Source organism: Ptychodera flava, unplaced genomic scaffold (genome assembly GCF_041260155.1).
Source record: "Ptychodera flava strain L36383 unplaced genomic scaffold, AS_Pfla_20210202 Scaffold_30__1_contigs__length_3116999_pilon, whole genome shotgun sequence".
NCBI classification, from domain to species: Eukaryota; Metazoa; Hemichordata; class Enteropneusta; family Ptychoderidae; genus Ptychodera; species Ptychodera flava.
This window is the reverse complement of record NW_027248352.1, coordinates 2,655,287-2,673,367: the sequence shown is the minus strand read 5'-3', so window position 1 is coordinate 2,673,367 and position 18,081 is coordinate 2,655,287. Positions and strand designations below refer to the sequence as shown.

Here is an 18,081-nt window from a genome sequence, read left to right as displayed (position 1 = left end):
AGAATTGAAGCATGATCCATTACCAGCACTGAACTTTACCGAGTTCGTACCCAAAGCACAAAAAAATACTTAGAATCATCCCCTCTACTGATACAACCAGTACAGGGAACACCAACAGATTCAGTTGAGACAGTTACATCTACTTCAAATCAACAGACACCTTCAACAAGCCAGAACAACAACAACATGCAACTCTGACAGAGATAGCCCAAATGATGGCCCGTCAACATTTACCACTACAACAACCAATAACATTTGGAGGTGACCCAACCATGTACATGTCATGGAAAAGATCATTCGAAGCCACTGTAACAACGGCCTGCATACAGACATCTGAGAAACTGGATTTCTTGCATAAATACACGCAGGGAGATCCGCAGAAAATCGTCGAAGACCATCTACAACGGTATGTAGACGACCCAGATGAGTCATATAGAGAGGCTTTGATAAAACTAGAAGACAGATTCGGCAACCCTGCAGTCATCACAGCAGTAATCCTGGAAAGACTGAAGTCCTTCCCGAAAGTTAAACCAGACGAAAGCCAAAAGCTACTCGAACTCTCAGACTTATGTCTAACACAGAGGCACGCATGAGAAAACGTCCTGACCTTTTGTCCCTCAATACGCCGCAGGGACTCAAGCCCGTCATGGAGAAGTTACCAAGATTTGTCCTCATCAAGTGGAGAGATAACGTGGCATCATACAAACGACGCCACAAAACATTTCCTCCATTCAAGTTCTTCACATACTTCCTGAAAGACACAGCGAAAGCAGCATGCAATCCTGATATTCCAAGACCAGACGACACACCCCCTGGAACAAGTAAGTCAAAATCCAGTCAACATACGAAGACTGGAGCGCGTGTACACGCAACGAAATCATCAAATGAAGAAAATCATTGTCTCTTCCACGAGGCTACAGGACATGACCTGAAAGATTGCAAAACATTTGCAAAGCAACCAGTTGCTGACAGAATCGTCCTTGGATATATAAACAACAGCTCAAAACGTTTCCACGTATACGTAGCGAACAGAGTAGAACAGACACACAACATCTCATCACCACCCCAGAGGCGACATGTGTCTACACACGAAAATCCAGCTGACATCGCATCACGCAGCTACCAGCCCCAAAACTCAACTCAACTATTTGGCTATCATGACCAGCATTCTTGTGGCAGCAAGACGAGCAAGACAACCACGAAGAAACAGAACACAAATACACCGTAAGTGACAAAGACCCTGAGGTCCGCAAACAACTTGCTGTCCTCAACACATCAACGAAGGAAGTAGAACGATTTAGGTGCTCACCGATTTCAACGATTCTCATCATGGAGATCCTTGAAGAGAAGTATTGCCTACTTAAAAGGCAAAATCAGACAAAGAAAGTCACCAGAAAAAACAAACGAAAAAGAGGAAGAGAAGTTTCCAGAACAACTGAAAATTGAGATGATGGCACAAGCAGAAACCATCATCCTACGCTCAGTACAGAAAAAGGCATTTCATAAAGAATATGAGATACTATCTGCAACAAAGTCAGCAGGCACTGACAACAACAAACTACAGAAACGGAACCCCATCAGCCAGATGAACCCATTCGTCGATGAAAAAGGACTCATCCATGCTGGAGGAAGACTTCGTCAATCTGACCTCGACCTCTGCAGCCGACACCCCATCATCCTCCCACAGGACAACCACATTTCACGACTTATCATCGATCACGTACATCGACAAGTACAACATCAAGGCAGACAACTCACCCTGTCAATCGTCAGAGCTAATGGCTATTGGATCATGGGTGTACATGACATGGTAAGAAGTACGCTACACAAATGTACAATATGCAGAAGATTGAGAGCAAAGCCACTCACTCCATTCATGGCCGACCTACCGTCGGACAGAACTGAGAAAACCCCACATTCACCAACGTCGGAATGGACGTATTCGACCCCTGGACTATAGCTTCCCGCAAAACCAGAGCCGGTATGTCTGAAGCAAAGAGATGGGCAGTTATCTTTGTCTGTCTCTACAATACAGCAGTACACATAGAAGTAATAGACTCCATGGACACTTCAGCCTTTATCAACGCCCTACGCCGCTTCATAGCTATACGCGGCAACATCAAGAAACTCCGATGTGACCAGGGCACCAACTTCATTGGCGCAAAGAACGAACTTCGGGCAGCAGCCAAAGAGCTGGATCAAGACTGCATCAAAAAAATTCCTTACAACAAGAGACTGTGAGTGGATTTTCAACCCACCTCCCGCATCCCACTTCGGCGGTATATGGGAACGACAAATTGGTACCATCAGACGCGTTCTTGACTCCATGCACTATCAACTAGGCAAGCAACAATACATACATGACTTGCTGACAACTCTCATGGCAGAAGCCAGCGCCATTGTCAACTCCAGACCTATAACAACGGTATCATCAGATGCAAACGATCCCCAAGCTCTCACCCCTAACATGCTACTCACCATGAATACTTAATCACCGACCCCCACCACAGGCTTATTCGTCTAACAAGACCTCTACAGTAGAAAACCTTGGCGACGCGTACAGTATCTAGCTGATCAATTCTGGATACGATGGAGAAAATAATATCTACAAAGCCGTCAGCCACGACCAAAATGGAACAAATCTACAATCAACGTCAAAGAAGGAGACGTGGTTCTTTGAGGGAGAAAGAATATGCAAGAAACAGCTGGCCCCTCGCTCGCATAGAAAAGTCTACCCCAGCGATAACAACAAAGTATGCAAAGTAGACGTCATGATCTAACAAGGATGGCGAACATCGAACCTACCTCAGACCTATTAGTGAAATAGTTTTGATTGAAAGTACAAATTGAACTCTGTGATTGAATTCAATGAACACTATATACGGACTCTCTTAGTATGAACCCTTTCGTATATACTCTTAGCTTTTAGAATTTATTTAGACCTAAAATATTAGTTCGCATTTATTGTATTTGAAATAAATGATCAGTAAAAATTCAGCTTACCGCGCATTTTTAGACGGGGAGTGTGTTGAATTGACCCTTCATGACCCTTACTAGATTTTCAGAAGATCGCCCTCTATCTTTCTAAGGCCCTCTGACACAAAGGTAAAGAAACTTCTTGGTAAAACAATTAAAAGGTTAAAGATTAAATTTCACCTAGGCAGACACGTTTTCTTCCACTGTCTTTAAGCAAGTAGACATGCCACGTGGATCTCACTAACACTCCAGCCAAAAGTAGGACTGTAGGCGCAACGATGTAAGTTGATTTCCTTTTATGACTTTCCAATTATTTAGAGGACCATTTTGAATGCAGTACTTAGATATTTTTTGTAGAATTTAGTTCTTTTCTTCCGTTTACTTTGAACTTGATTTACCTCGACTCTCCGATGTAGACAATGAATGACCTTGTATTTTAATCTCTTTATTTACCCAGTTTTCACCGCTTCTTGAATAAATCTACTCTAAACTAAAGCAACTGAGGGTGGTTATTTCTTGGAGTGGTTGGCACTTAGCGGATACAAAAGTAACTGGACTCCGCAACTCAATCAAAAATCGAACAACATAGTAATTGACTGCAGACCTACTATTAGGCACACTCGCAATGTTACCAACTGTTACACAAGTCTAGTCTAATTTAGAAATCCATATCAATATTGTGTACTACATTTATTGAGCTATTAACCTAATTAGAAAAACCTTCGATAGAGATCCATCATGCAGTAAAAATAACTCCAGTATGATATTTATCATGATTGCACATTGGTCAACATGTATCACTGGGCAAAATGCTTGCTATACAACAATATATATATATATTACATATATACCGATTCTGTACATGTGTCAAATACATTCAGTATACACGTGCGTATACTAACAAAATGCATAAGTACAGTGTACACTTGGTGTACAAAGATCTGCATTATGTATACTCTTGATCTACAATGATATACGCTACGCATGTTAAAGTATTGGAATTTCCATATACAAATATAAACGCTACGTATGCAATAAGTATTGTGTTCCATATGCATACATATACGTAAATATACTGAACTTATTATATCAAGCATTTTGTCCAGTGTATGGCATGCGAAGCCATGTCATAAATAGCTTGCACCTAGCTTTAACCTACATGTGCCGAGAACCTGTCGTTGCCACGTTTGCTGCAGAAACAAGTGGCAAAGTAGTGGATATATCATTACTGTCAAAAGTTTTGAGTGATCAAACCTTTAGTTGATGATGCTTTTTGAAAAAGCGATATTTTGGCTGCTGAATGGCTGCAATGGAAACCAGTTGTATGGTAATACAGATCAGTTTTTGGGGGGCAACCAATCCAATTCTATTTTTGAATGTTTTGTCGTATTTTTACTCATCGTCAATGACATTTGGCAAATGAAATGATATTTTTAACCCCAAAATGGTAACTGAGAAAACATTTGACATAGTAGTGAACATAACATTTTATTGTTTAAACACAGATTCTATTATTGTTACATTTATTGTTACATAATTATACCGTATGTCAGTTTATCCATGAGATTAAAATTCATTTCGCGCGCTTCGCTCAATTTAAAAAAAAATTCATTGCTACAGATTATTTAAGAAACGATTCATAGTTCTCGACATATGATAGCTGAACAAAAATGCCAGCATTAATGTTTCGCATGCACTTTAGGTAAATGTATACTTCTATCTGTAGGTAACCATTTCGTCAGTCATTATTGATATTTGGCATCAATGTTCGATTTTATTGGTTGATTTTACAATATCAAAAGGTGATTGATATGTTGCTCGTTGCAGCTGAAAAAGTCATTTTGGCAGCCATCTTTGAGATTAAGCGTATATTGCGCATTTCAATGATATATTTGGACAGTTTTTAAGAAAAGACACAATGTCGTTTACCGCAAAACGTGACCAAATACACCGAAATCAGTCTTTAGGGTGTACTTTAATCTAAGGTATGACTCTATATACGGTAAAATATTTTAGCGACCTTCTTGAATATACGGCATCCGTTTGGTCACCAGCTATATTCTATATCATCAAAGACTTCATTAAGGCATTGATAAATGGAGTTCAAATGATCATATTATGTCAAAAATCATAATTAAGAGTATGCGAAATCAAGCAATATACCTTGAGGCAAAAAATCTATATTTTTTTAAAATCATAATAAGCTTACTTACGATGCATCGTATTGTCTCCATCTACAAGAAACAAAGTAAAAATTCAAAGTATTGAGTGCATATATGAGATAATTAAAATTCCAAAAACAATCCTACGCAGTAACTATGTTTCAGAGTGCGATGTTTTGATAAGATAATAAGGGTGCGTTCACAAATTATGATCAAGGCTGGGTGATGTCGAGGAATTGCGATTGAAATGGTAATTTTTACAGAGTCCCCTTATCCCTAAATATTTAAGTCCCCAATCTATATCATTAAAGGTTGTCAAGTCTACACGGCGCCGATTGTTTCCGAATTATTTTAAATATTTGTTAGGATGCAGAAAAAAATGACTGGGGTTAAAAAAGGAGGAGGGTTCTAAAAGATAAAAATCCCTGCGGTTAAATAAAAAAGGAGAGGGTACTCTGGTAGATAGAGAGAAATCGCCGGGTTGATAAAAAAGGGGGTACATCCAGAAAGAAGTCAAGGGTATTGAAAAAATGGGTCTTATTGTAGTGCATATCCAAATTGGAAGATCCAGAAAAAACACTGGGGAGAGAAAAATCGGAGGTTATCACCATTAACTTAGGGAATACACGAATGTATCATGATAAAAAGCTTTTCAGTAGCATTATGAATGTCAAAGAAGAAATATAAAAGCATACTGAGAAAAAAAATGAGCGGTGCTTGTTGAAAATGTGGACTACTAGTTTGGTGAGAAAAATCTACATAAGGGGTCCTACCACTCGAAATCTGTGGTGTGAATACACAAAATAAAAAGTTAGGTCTTGGTATCCTTTTTTCCAAGATGCAAAAAAGGGGGATGATACTTTAGCTCTCTAATTATTTATGGTCAAGTAAAAATGAAGGGGTGGTGATCCCACACTACACTAATTATTTTCAATATAGAGTCGATGTAGTACTTTATAATGATCGAAGAAAGTTGGGGACATGGTAACCAAACTAGAAATAGCTAAATTTCTCATTATTCAACGAGCACTGAGTCGTGTATTAAGAAAGTAAAGGGTTATTAATCGTTTGTATTCGGATGCTCACCCTCGGCGCGCACTGGGCAAAATGATTCATATACAACAATATATACACATATAACACATATACGGATTCTGCACATTTTTCAAATACGTTCATAATACACGTACGTACACTAATAAAATGCAAAAGTACAGTTTACACTTCGTGTGCAACGATCTGCATTATGTATACTCTTGTTGTGCATAGATATACGCGATGGATATCCATATACAAAGATATACGCTACGTATGCAACTAGTATTGTGTTCCATATACGTACATATACGTAAATATACTGAATATACTGAAGCATTTTGTCCAATGGGCCATAATAACTCTTTATTTTAGCATATCATAAAGTGCATTATCATCGTAAGTAGCAAACTGTAATTTGCAATATAAACTTAGAGGTGTGGGGTAAGTTTTTGTCTTATTTCCTAAACACTAAAAATATATTGTATATTACAACATTCATATCAAAAAAGAATGAATAACCTTTCAAATGATACCCCATAAGCTAGGTCATGTTAAAAAGTAAGCTCATAAGATGACTTAAAAGAAGACAGGTTGACAAAAATGCAGACGGGTCGCAAAATCCTGATGTTGCGGTACTCTTTGAGTCAATACATTTTTTGGTTAAAATTCCATTTCTTATTCTAGGGATTCAAAAGCTTCCAAAAACAGGTTTGTTATCCTTTTGGTGGTAAGGGCATGTAGACCCCCATTCTAGCCAACGGCCAAATAGATTGATAGTGTGCTTGCTGTATCAGCAAGATAAGGAGGTATAGAAAACATTTTAATAGTGTCATCAAAATTATTTTATAGAAAAAAAATTAAAAAGCAGTATTTGTAAAAATAGACAAAACAGCAACAAAAATATATTATTTAAGGAAAAAATGACAATATGACTATGTGGGCACGTTTAAAGTCTTTTTTAAAGCTGTGCATTAATTAGTCCCTTGCATCCCAACATAATGCATATTTACGATATACTACAAACAATATTGCATAGTGTATACCCCATTTTGACATTCAGTTTAGCACATTGCAGTAAGCAAATAACATCATAATACGATTGTAACAAAACATTTTATAAAATGATAGTGTAAAATTTAAATATTGTTTCATCGAACAAAACAACGAACACTTAAAGATTATTGTATATTTTTCTAATTGGATTCATTTTTATGAAAAAATAATTTTGTCTAAATTTTAGGAAGAAACGAGGCAAAATATATAATATTTTTCTAATTAACGACGTTTGAGTCAGGGCTCTTTTAAAACGTCCCTTCTTTTTGTGGATTTGGAGGTTTATGAACAATGAAAGTAGTCAGGGCACATCTGACTGTTAATCGATTTTTGTCAAGGCAAAGTAACAACTTGAGATTAGTGATGGTACTTTAGCAACAAAGAATTTACTGACAAGTTCACACATTTTCATACAAATATGAATATTGTTCATATGCTTTGAACAATATTGCATTAGATACATTTATGACTGATTCTTACTGGTAACAGTCCAACAGCACCGTAAATTTTGAATATAATTCTAAAACTTGCAAGCAAATATAGTGTAAGATCAAAAAAATTCTAAAATTCTTGAGAAATTGTGCTAATCCAATTGTTCAAATCTCGTTCCGTAAATCATTTTGATTTGCTTCATTGGTAGGAAACCATAGTTATCATATATTGCTCAGGTTAAAAATACTGAACTACCAGAAAAAATTGATTTCAAATCATGAAATATTATGACGTCATATTTTTATTAAACCTTATGCATTTTAGAAAGACCAGTAGCTAAGCTTTTTAAAACTATAGGGCATATGGCATTTCAAGTCCGTTTACTTCATCAAGGAAATTATGTTGTAACCCCACCCCATAGCTTTTGCACACCACATACCGATACACGCAATTCATGATTGACTCCAGAGAAGTACTGCATTGTTAATATCTAATATTAACACTTTTATCATGTTTAATATGTAGAAATAAATAATTGAAACACAAGAAGATGCCAAAAGTTTGCTTAAGGTGGAGCTGCAAGTTGCCAACACAATTTTGTTCAAAGCTATATTTCTCATAATATACATCAAATCAGGTCCAATAATCGTTATCATTCAAGGTAACTAAGAAAGTTACCAGGTCCAAGGAACATATTGAAAATGACAAGGCAATGGGGTTATCTTGAACCACAAAATAGTGGTGGTGCCAGGTGTCCGGAATGGGTAAGCGTACCCTGCCAGCTAGCCGCACCCGTCAAGATTGACCCAAAGCGACAAAAACATTGTTATTTGGTGAATTCACCAAATTACTTTTGTGAGTCAAAATTTGGTATGCTGTCACTCATCATTTGAGTAACAGACAGGTCATATTTTGATACAACATCTTCATATCTACCGTAGAACTTCTTAAATGATTTCACTAATCTACTTTCTGAGAACCCTTGCCTCACTAACTTTTGAGCTAATAGGCTGTGTCTAACTCGAAAGTCTTCATATGAATTGCAAGCTTTACTGTATCTAAGGAGCTGTGAAATATACACACCATAAGCTGGAGATGATGGTATATTGCTTGACAAAAAGGGAAGTTTATGATTTCAAAATTGAAATCGTCTCTTTTGTCATACAGCTTAGTATATAGAGTATTTTGTCTAATTTCAAACAATACGTCTAGGTATTAAGCCTAGTCCACACTTTCAGTTGTTGTTTTTTATTTCTAAATCATCTAGGTAGATATGGTGTAGATAATTGGATATACCAGGATTATTGACAATTAAACCCCCTTATTCTATGTATTTTCAAAAATAAAGTCTCTTATAATTTCTTTCTCGAATTTCAGTGCCATTCTAGCAATTGTAATATCATACAGCGTAACATCTCATGTTAATTGAGGATGAAAGGGATGTATATTTTGGATAAAAACCTCAATTTTGGTATTTATGTTAAAAAATTAGTCAAAAACTTTAAAATATTTTCTGAAATTAATATTTCACTTCAAAAAGAGTATATGTAGAAAAAAAACCGACTATTTTGTTTTGTATAATATATCGTCATTCTTTAATGGTATGAATTGAAAGACTATCTCTATGTATATTTTGGATATAAACCTCAATTTTGGTATTAATGTTAAAAATTAAGTCAACAACTTTAAAATATTTTCTGAAATGTAATATTTCACTTTAAAGAAGAGTATATGTAGGAAAAAACGACTATTTTGTTTCGTATAATCTATCGTCATTCTATAATGGTATGAGTTGAATTTAAGAACTTTATCGCCAACAAAATAGTCGTTTTGTTATATCACATTTAAAGAAGATGAGGTGAAAATTTTAGAAAGTTTGACCGAGCCAGAGTGGAGTTAAATTCATTCGAAGTCTTGAAATTGGGAAAAATAGAAGCCAGAAAATCAAGTGATTTGCATATATTTGCACTTCTTTACCACGCAACTTAAAGGTGCTTGACAAGCTAAAGGGTGAACCCAAACAATATTTTAATTTGGGTTAACAAATTAATTAACGTTTAATGAACGTTTGCAAAAAAGTGATCTTTGGGGCAAAATACACTGTGTTGGGTGGAGCGCCCACTGTATAAAAGTAAATCACGATTGTTACATGGTATTTTGGGTAAAAAACTTTCAAAATTGTCAAAAAGATTCATTTAAAGTCTTTCTATTCGATGTACACAAATGCATTTTGCTAAAGTTGGTGTTTCTCATAAAGAACAGTATTTGAGCTTCCCAAAAAAGTAAGGTATTTGCTATTTCATGCTAGTTTACTTAAAATAGGGGAGGATATAGTGCCCCCTACCCCTACCCAGTTTTCGCCAGTTTTTCGCAGTAGAGGCTAATCAAAAACAAGCCCAGAGAGGTAATTCATCCCAAAATATCAAATGTTAACATCTTTTCTCTAGTTTAGCAGATCCTAAAGAACACAAAATACACATGTACACTGTAGTAGGTTTATATTGGTGCAGGGTGAGCCCTTCGAGCCCACGGATTAATATTTTCTACCTGAAAGCGCATTCAACCGTCGTTATTTATGCTGGCGAATATTGTATCAATTTATTTTCAATAGATTATCGATCAAATCTGCACGCGTGCCGCACCGTAATTAATATTTCTAAAATAACCCTTGTATATATCGACCTATATACTATTATAAACGTCAACGTATTCGCTGGTTTCTTATACTCAAATTAAAATGTTGACACTTTTTTCGGTATTGGTGATATTCGTACGTTTCAGTATATTTTGATGCACATTGGCCAAGTTTGCAGCCGGAACGCACGCGATTTCACGTGTCCCGATACTATAAACGTGGTCACATGCTAAAAATTTGAATTGACGCCATTCAATGCATTTCTACATAAAATTTTCCTCACTCAATTTATTATTCAAACTTTTTGTTAAATATCAAATTTCATGCAAGTCTTTTCCATCAATTTTTATGATGACTGTTGTTATTAGACTATACATCTTTTCTCCGCTCGTTTACGGGAGCTTATTTTCAGAAGCCGGCATCAGAATGTGAAAGGTCGATGTATTATTTGGGGAAAAATGTTAAATTTGCGACGAGCATTTTTTGTTTCTAGATTAGATGCTGCATTATATATAAACCCATGCACAAAATATGATTTCATGTGTCTCTATCTTGTAATATGGAAATACGGTCTCTTAACATCGACATAACGACGCATTTTGGGCAGTGAAAAGGGTTAACGCCCTTTGTTTTACACGCGGAGGGGAAATTTAGCGGACCGTGCACATGTTTTGAGTAAAGTAATCTCTATATGTCCAGAAGGCACGTACGTACTTGCTTTCGGAGCTGGCACAGTGATCGCATACAGTACTAAATATGACCAAGTAACTGAACAGATTGTGGAATGAATTGAGACAAACGAGTTCCAGTGAAGCACCTTGTTATTTATGTAACGTACTTCCTAGCCTGAGGAGACCGCCCGGAACAGCGCTTTTGAAGATGTGAAAGTTCCTACCAAATTTCCAATGACAATATATATATATCCTCTTAGAATCCAAAAATAAGCTAGGTACCTCATAAATACCAAACAAATGAACAGTAATGCCACAAGAGTTGATAGCACATTCGGTGACAACCTTTGGCACAAGACCATAGGGAGCGTTCAGCTATTAGGGCCGGGGTGGGCCAGCAAATTCTGCCTGCGTATCAGTCAAAATAAGTGAAACATCTTGCCCATTACACCACAGATAAATATAGAAATAGACGGGCAACGGGTATTGTTTAAGGCGTGGAGCGAATACGTGACCCATCCATGTTCGCCTCGCCTCAGGTTGCTCTTGCCTCTCTTTTTCGAAGAGTGCCGACGATGCATCCTTCGGTAATTTTCTGATTTTCGCCAATTGTTAAGCGAAAGTATGTTCGGCAAAGTTTGTGTTGTTGTTGTTGTGTGGTGCTGACCGAAAGTGGCGTGCTTGCGAAAACGGGAGTGTTTTGAGCTTCAGGAACATGGGTTTTACCGTTTTAAAAATTCTTCTCATATTTTTATGGATATATAACGAGTGTGTTTGAACTACATTTGAAAGTCTTTTATCGATACTGTCTGGTTTTACTCAAAAAGTTTACGGTCAGTCATACCGTCTTTTACACGTTAGTAAAGGAAGGACATGTTTATGAAACTGCTGGCGTGTTATGTTTTGATTGGTGTGAAGCAGTGTTTCTGCCCTGAGAGCTCACAGAGTAACTATGGTTGCTACGCGACTGGCAGCATGATCCAATCTCGTCGTATTTTTCGCATAATCTTGTGCAATTATCAACCACAAAGTCTCCAAAAAGTTTAACACCTTTGAAGCTCATTTTAATATGAAAAGGCAATAGTCTACCGAGACGACCATTGAACAAAAGGCATGCCGCGATGCTAGTCTGTTTCTATATTTCTCTGTGATTACACCGAAACATTGATTACAACCCTTTCAAGATGGCAAAAATTTCATGACCCCAAACAATGCTTGGCTAAAGCTGCACAAACAAACATCACTGGAGGGGGCATGATAGAATAAAAAAATATTCTCAAATGATCCTCCTTACAAACTCACAGGGTGTTAATGTTCAAATTTCCCCTCCTTACTTGCTATAATTTCGAAATTATCACTGGAAGCGATTGGACCTAAATAACAGGTGGTTCGCAATATTTTGCGCAAGCGTGTGTGTACCAAATTTTGATATTTGGATTAAATTGATAATCAGCTGTTGATAATGTTGATTCACAATACATTGTCGTCTATGAAAAAACTATGTAATACTTTTTCAATACAAAACTATATCTATGCATCATAGAAATTTGATAATTGACATAAATGTACTTAATTGGAATAGGCTTGTTTAAACTGGTATGTGGACAAAAAATTGACTTTAAAATTTTCTGTGCAACTCAAGAGGAGCTTGCTTATAATAATGCGTCGATTTAAGACCCTGGTTCTGCATATATTAACACCGTAAGATCGCAAATTTTATTCAGGGCAAAAGTATAATTCAGTGATCGGTTTAAATAAAATGCTTGATAAAAGAAGTTTCGTAACGAAATTCAAAAATCTAAAAATAGAGTTGCTTTGTATATTATAAATAGGAACACCGTACCACTTTTCACAATCGCTGGTTCAGAATTGAGGAATCTCAACCAGCGACAAAAGTGCAGCTGTTCGGTACATTAGACGCCATTGTTTCCATGGGATATCGAGTTCATTGCCACATAGTAAAATGCAAAATACATTATTCTGAAAAAACCATAGGTTTAACATTTTCATTTCCCTTTTATTTCTTACAATATGTGAGATAACACTTCTAATGAAGGTTAACTAAAACTATCATTTATTTTTAGGGGTAACCCTCTTATATTTGTGACCAATAGTTCGCTCCAATGAGGGTAGCTTTCATTCCACACTTCTCCCCAAGGAAAGATTGCTCACAATAATTCCAATATGCAACCATTTATTCCACTGACACATAAATAGAGGTACAAATTGGGTGACTAATACAAAACTCCTGTCGCACAAAACAAATTACAGTAATTAATTGACATACAAAAATAAATTTCTTTATCACGTACACAGCAAAACAATAGACGTAGCATCTTGTCCATGGTCCATGCATGGCTTCAATAAATCCAGTGAAAACTGTTTTGAGTTTTTTTATACAGATATCAGAGACGAGAAAGTTCAATATTCCACTACGAGCATACTAATTATTTAAATGAAAACATATATCGGTCTACAGAAACTCACCCCACCACTTGTAGCTTTAACGGAGTCACCGTCTTCTACATTAGAAAACTGCCACAGCTGAACAGCACGGTTGTGCGTGAGATACTGGATTGACGTTTAACGTGGCAATAATTTGGACGTTCTTTTATAGTGAATAACAGTGTAAATAGACCAATAACGCAGCACTGTGTAGTGAACACGATTTGAATAGATTTCTTGCAAATACAAATTATACAGTGGGAGTTGCGATCGATAAATTGGGAGTCACGCAAATAATATGTTAGACAGGTAAGTAAACGATGGAAAAGCTGATACCAGTGGGAAACGTAAACACAAATATCAACATTTTATTTCAAATCATCACATCTTTATGAAATGACGACTTAACGATCATTTGGCTGTGCAGCGAGAAAATTCGGCGAAACTTTGAACGTGACGCGAAATGTGGATTTGATTTTCTGTGCGCGTCTTCGACGTATGTGTGGCGTATATTTGGGACGCTAGTATTTCAGAAAATGGCGTGCCTTTCAACAACAGAGACAAAAACTGGCATGGTTGGGATTATAGCACTTCTTTTGATATTACAATTCTCTCGATGTTTGCCTACAAATCCTAAATCTGCCGTATGCTTTTGTCAACTTTCACGAAACGCGTACGTGATTGGATAAAGTCACTCTTCTCACCATTTTTCACGACCCTAAGGCCTGTGTAATGGTCAGATGTTAATGTTAAACATCATGTTGTCTTTCAATAAGTCCTAAACTGCTAAAAAGCAGTTACACAAGTACAACGTTGCGTTTAAGACTCCATAGCAACGTTCTTCTCAGTGGGTACTTAAAACCACTTACTAATCTGGCCGTCTCTCTGACCTCATGTGCAAGTCAGCTGTGCGTTTCAAGGCTATAATACTGCTAAGATTTAGTCATAATCAAGCACTTTTGGACTCGTGCCGACCGTAGGCTAATAGCCGACTATCGTGCATCGGTTAATACCGTGACAGAAAATTACTTTACGTATATAAGCCTAAGAGTAGTAACCTCCGTCTTTTGGTCACACGTGTGTTAGTCCATGGAGGCAAACAGTTCTCTTCTATCTTGATGGTTAGTCCCTCGCCACGATCATGCTATACGGCAAGCATTGTGGAATACCTTGGCCATTACAGTGTCAGTGTATTTCGAATTTCGTCACAAACAGCTTTACAAGGTATCCATAGATTTCCCTGTTTGGTGAACGTTACTGTTCGTTACTGTTGTCTTTCTTTTTTGGGAATCATAACTGTCTTACAAAAAGTAATCTTTATTCACTGCTCACTTTCGGGGATTGGCAACCTGATGTACCGGCCATATTCCCATGATTTCAAATTGATAAGTGTGTGCGTAAACAAGAAAAATAAACATCAATTTTAATAGTCGTGGCATATGGGTATAGCTTGATTTTCCAAAATTGGCCAATCCAACCACGTCTTAATCTGTGTGGCAAAAGTCGTCATGGTGTACACGTGAATTTCCATTGTCATGAGTGTCCAATAACCAAAACTCTTCTTCAACAGAGTCAGAGCTGTCATTGCCACTGCATACAGCAGTGACAGTGATAAAGTTTCGAATCCCCTGAATTCCTCCCGGCACTCTCACATTTTTTGTAAACGCGGCCTAACGATTGATATTCTTTTCGATAGATAACTTTAAAGCAAATATAAGGCAATGATGTGCCTTAGTGTTGAAATAAGAGATAATCATTCATGCAAATATCACATGTTACGATTGTAACTTTTAAGTAAAAATATCACTCAAGATATGTATAATTTTGTTGAACCCATGAAGAACATTCACTACGAGGATGACCAATTTCACACGGCAGAATGTGGATTGTCTTCCTTTAATTAACTCAAGTATTATTACTGGTGTTCTTTTTTAACTCAAGTAATATTGCCGATGTGTTAATTAACATAAAATGTAACTACCGGTAGGTCTATATAAATAGACTGGAAAACAGTCAACAACTTTACTTTTCGTTAAGTACGAACAAAAAATGTTTACTGACATTGACCATGATACTGTACACGAATGGACACTTAAGCTTAAACAATAAAGTGTGACACCGATATGGTTACGCCACTTTGGTCAACGTTCAATTAACTTTTGAATGAAACAATAGCTTCTACATATATGATCAAATTCTGGCTCCAAAAATCTTGACCATGTAACAATAGTAACCAGTATTTATAGAAGTTGGCATTTGTCAAAAGAACATCATAAATATTAAAAGTGTCGGTTGGTATGCCTAGTCAGCAGAATAATTCTGAATATCTTAAAAACTTCCTTCAAATCAAGTATTAGGATTTTTGTCTTTATCCAATCAAGTACTTTTCATATTTTTAGTCAATGTACAATTACTTTATGTCAAGTATTTTACATGTGACGTTACGCTCTAAAAATTGTCTATATTTAATGAGAAGTTTTGAGATATAGGAACATGACTTTTTTCGGTCCCAGCTGATAGCGTATCCATAAATATCATCCATTTAAGCTTACGACGTCTCTGCGTAGGAGCACCGTGTATTACCTCTCACCGAGCTAATTTCCTAACTGAAGTTTCTCGATTTTCAGAAAATTGCTCATAGTCTGAATTGACCTAGGAAGTACTGGTCTAAGCTTTTGGAGAGTCCTTTGGTGGGTAAAGCCAGAGAAATTTACATCCAATTATCAGTAAAGCAGGCTTCAGATTATGATTTTGTGTGCCTGAAGCTTACCGCCAGAAATTTAGGGACCTTGAGAAAGTGAAAGATCGAACTTGTATTGACTTTGCTTGAACAAAGAACAGCTTTAACTGTTGGTGTTTTTCTGAAAAAAAATTGTCAGGATCATGCAAAAGCAGAGGCAGCTTATTTTGATTATGGACTTTGAAAAGTGCATTTGAAGTGACATCAATACATTTATCGGTGACCAAAAGGCAGAAACATTATATATTACAGCCCAAACATGGGACTATGTGCCCGAGGGCAGGTGACCATTTTCCCGACGTAAGGAGGGCAAATGGTCTCCTGCCCCGAGGGTACATAGTCCCATGTTTGGGATATAATGTTTTTATTACGTGCCATTCTTTTTCACTCAAAATATTTAGATTTATGAGCAAATGATAAGCCAATACTTTATTTACATCTTAGACGAAAATCCGTTAACAATGGAACGATTTCCATAATGGAATGGCGCAATGATATATTTAAACTATTGTTATGCGGTTTATCAATTTTTTTCTGCAAAATTTTCAAAAACAGGATTTCCTGTGCAACACATGAAATTTCGACACTTTTACATAAAAAAGTGTCAAGTTGAAAATAGTTCCGGTTTACTTTCAGTCTAATGATGACTATGCAGCCCGCGACGTCATCGACGAGTTACCATTGAATCGTATGGAGCGCGTGAAGTTCGATATACGAGGCATGTAATAAAGAGGTTGCTGCACGTTTTGCCGATGACTATTCATTGACACACAAACCTTCATTTGTTAGAAAACCATTGTAGCCCTTTCATACCGTAACAGTGCAGGGAAATTTAACTCCTCCTTTCCATCCAAGAATTCCTCAAAGGAGAGTAGAAAGTTAAAAGACAACAGTTCAACTAACACTCCTACGTCATCAGAGTTCAAGTCTCAATGTCCATTACATATGGCAAAATCAAATTTTCGATGAAGTTATGTTTGCACCTTCAGCGAAGTGTTTCGAATAATTTATGTTTAGTGTATCAGGACAAGCGGTTAACCTACGAAGCATTGGACTCTTTAGAAGTACACGAGCTCGAGTACTTGAGGAAATTAAAGTGTGATACTTGAAGGCCTAGGTATTTTGAAAGGGTTGTAATTTGCATTTCCTAGTCATTGTTCACATAAAGGATCTTTAATCATTCAATATACTAAACATCGACTAGATCTATTTTCATCTTCCTCTGTAAACACTTTATATATTTTCGTTACACAGAATTCTGGGAAATAAAGCTTGACAAGACTCATTTGTTTGATGCATGATTCAAGTACAGCAACCGTGGAGGCTAATCAAACCACTTTGATAATAACTGAATTTCAAACAAGCTTTTACTGACTCTTATGTCCAGTTTAATATTGAATCCCATTTTCATTAGAACTTATTTGTCATTTTAACAAAGTTCCATGTGGTGGCTGTCACATCGCTGACTTGACCTCGAAAGTGTTGTTGTTAACTTGTTGTGTATATTGAAGGTTTACCGTGTTTTGACTCCATGAAAGCATTCCCCGATGTATTCGGCGACGCAAACTGTGGCTATGCAATGTCAATCTAGTATGGCATGCAAGAACTCATAGGTACGCACTTCACTTTCAAGGGGAAGACTTGGGCTAAGTTACGACTATATTGTACCCCTGAGAAACCTGAGAGTACAGCCAAGCAGCCAGAAACCAGTGGGCACAATGGTGCATTTCCGATCTAGTGCTGCGAGGGTGTTTATTGCCGGTAAAAATACACATCCCTGAGCGCTACATATGCAGCATCCGATCAAGCTTCTGTGAGAGCATCGCGGAAACAACAGAGCATTAGTACGCTAGTGCACTGTATGTACATACTCAGGGCTCGATGTTCGGTTTTACAACAACAAATTTCAATGAAGAAATTTGAAAATGT

The 18,081-nt window shown here is 36.9% G+C and overlaps 2 protein-coding genes and 1 long non-coding RNA gene across 3 annotated transcripts; all 3 read left to right on the top strand.

The window, feature by feature from the left end:
• Nucleotides 1-215: 215 nt before the first annotated feature.
• Nucleotides 216-593, top strand: LOC139127268 (uncharacterized). Its single transcript, XM_070693180.1, has one exon. The coding sequence runs from the start codon at nt 216-218 to the stop codon at nt 591-593; it is 378 nt and encodes a 125-aa protein (XP_070549281.1).
• Nucleotides 594-1,450: 857 nt separating this feature from the next.
• LOC139127267 (uncharacterized) lies at nt 1,451-1,960 on the top strand. Its single transcript, XM_070693178.1, has one exon. It carries the CDS (start codon nt 1,451-1,453, stop codon nt 1,958-1,960), a length of 510 nt encoding a protein of 169 aa, XP_070549279.1.
• A 1,234-nt stretch (nt 1,961-3,194) lies between these two features.
• On the top strand, nt 3,195-3,471 carry LOC139127308 (uncharacterized). The gene is made up of 2 exons (XR_011550971.1): nt 3,195-3,256; nt 3,434-3,471. It is a non-coding gene; the product is annotated as an uncharacterized lncRNA (long non-coding RNA).
• The last annotated feature ends 14,610 nt before the right edge of the window (nt 3,472-18,081 follow it).

Bases quoted from the DNA above. Each gene is read 5' to 3' on its own strand.
- LOC139127268 (XM_070693180.1), top strand. From the start codon at position 216: ATGGCCCGTCAACATTTACCACTACAACAACCAATAACATTTGGAGGT.
- LOC139127267 (XM_070693178.1), top strand. From the start codon at position 1,451: ATGGCACAAGCAGAAACCATCATCCTACGCTCAGTACAGAAAAAGGCA.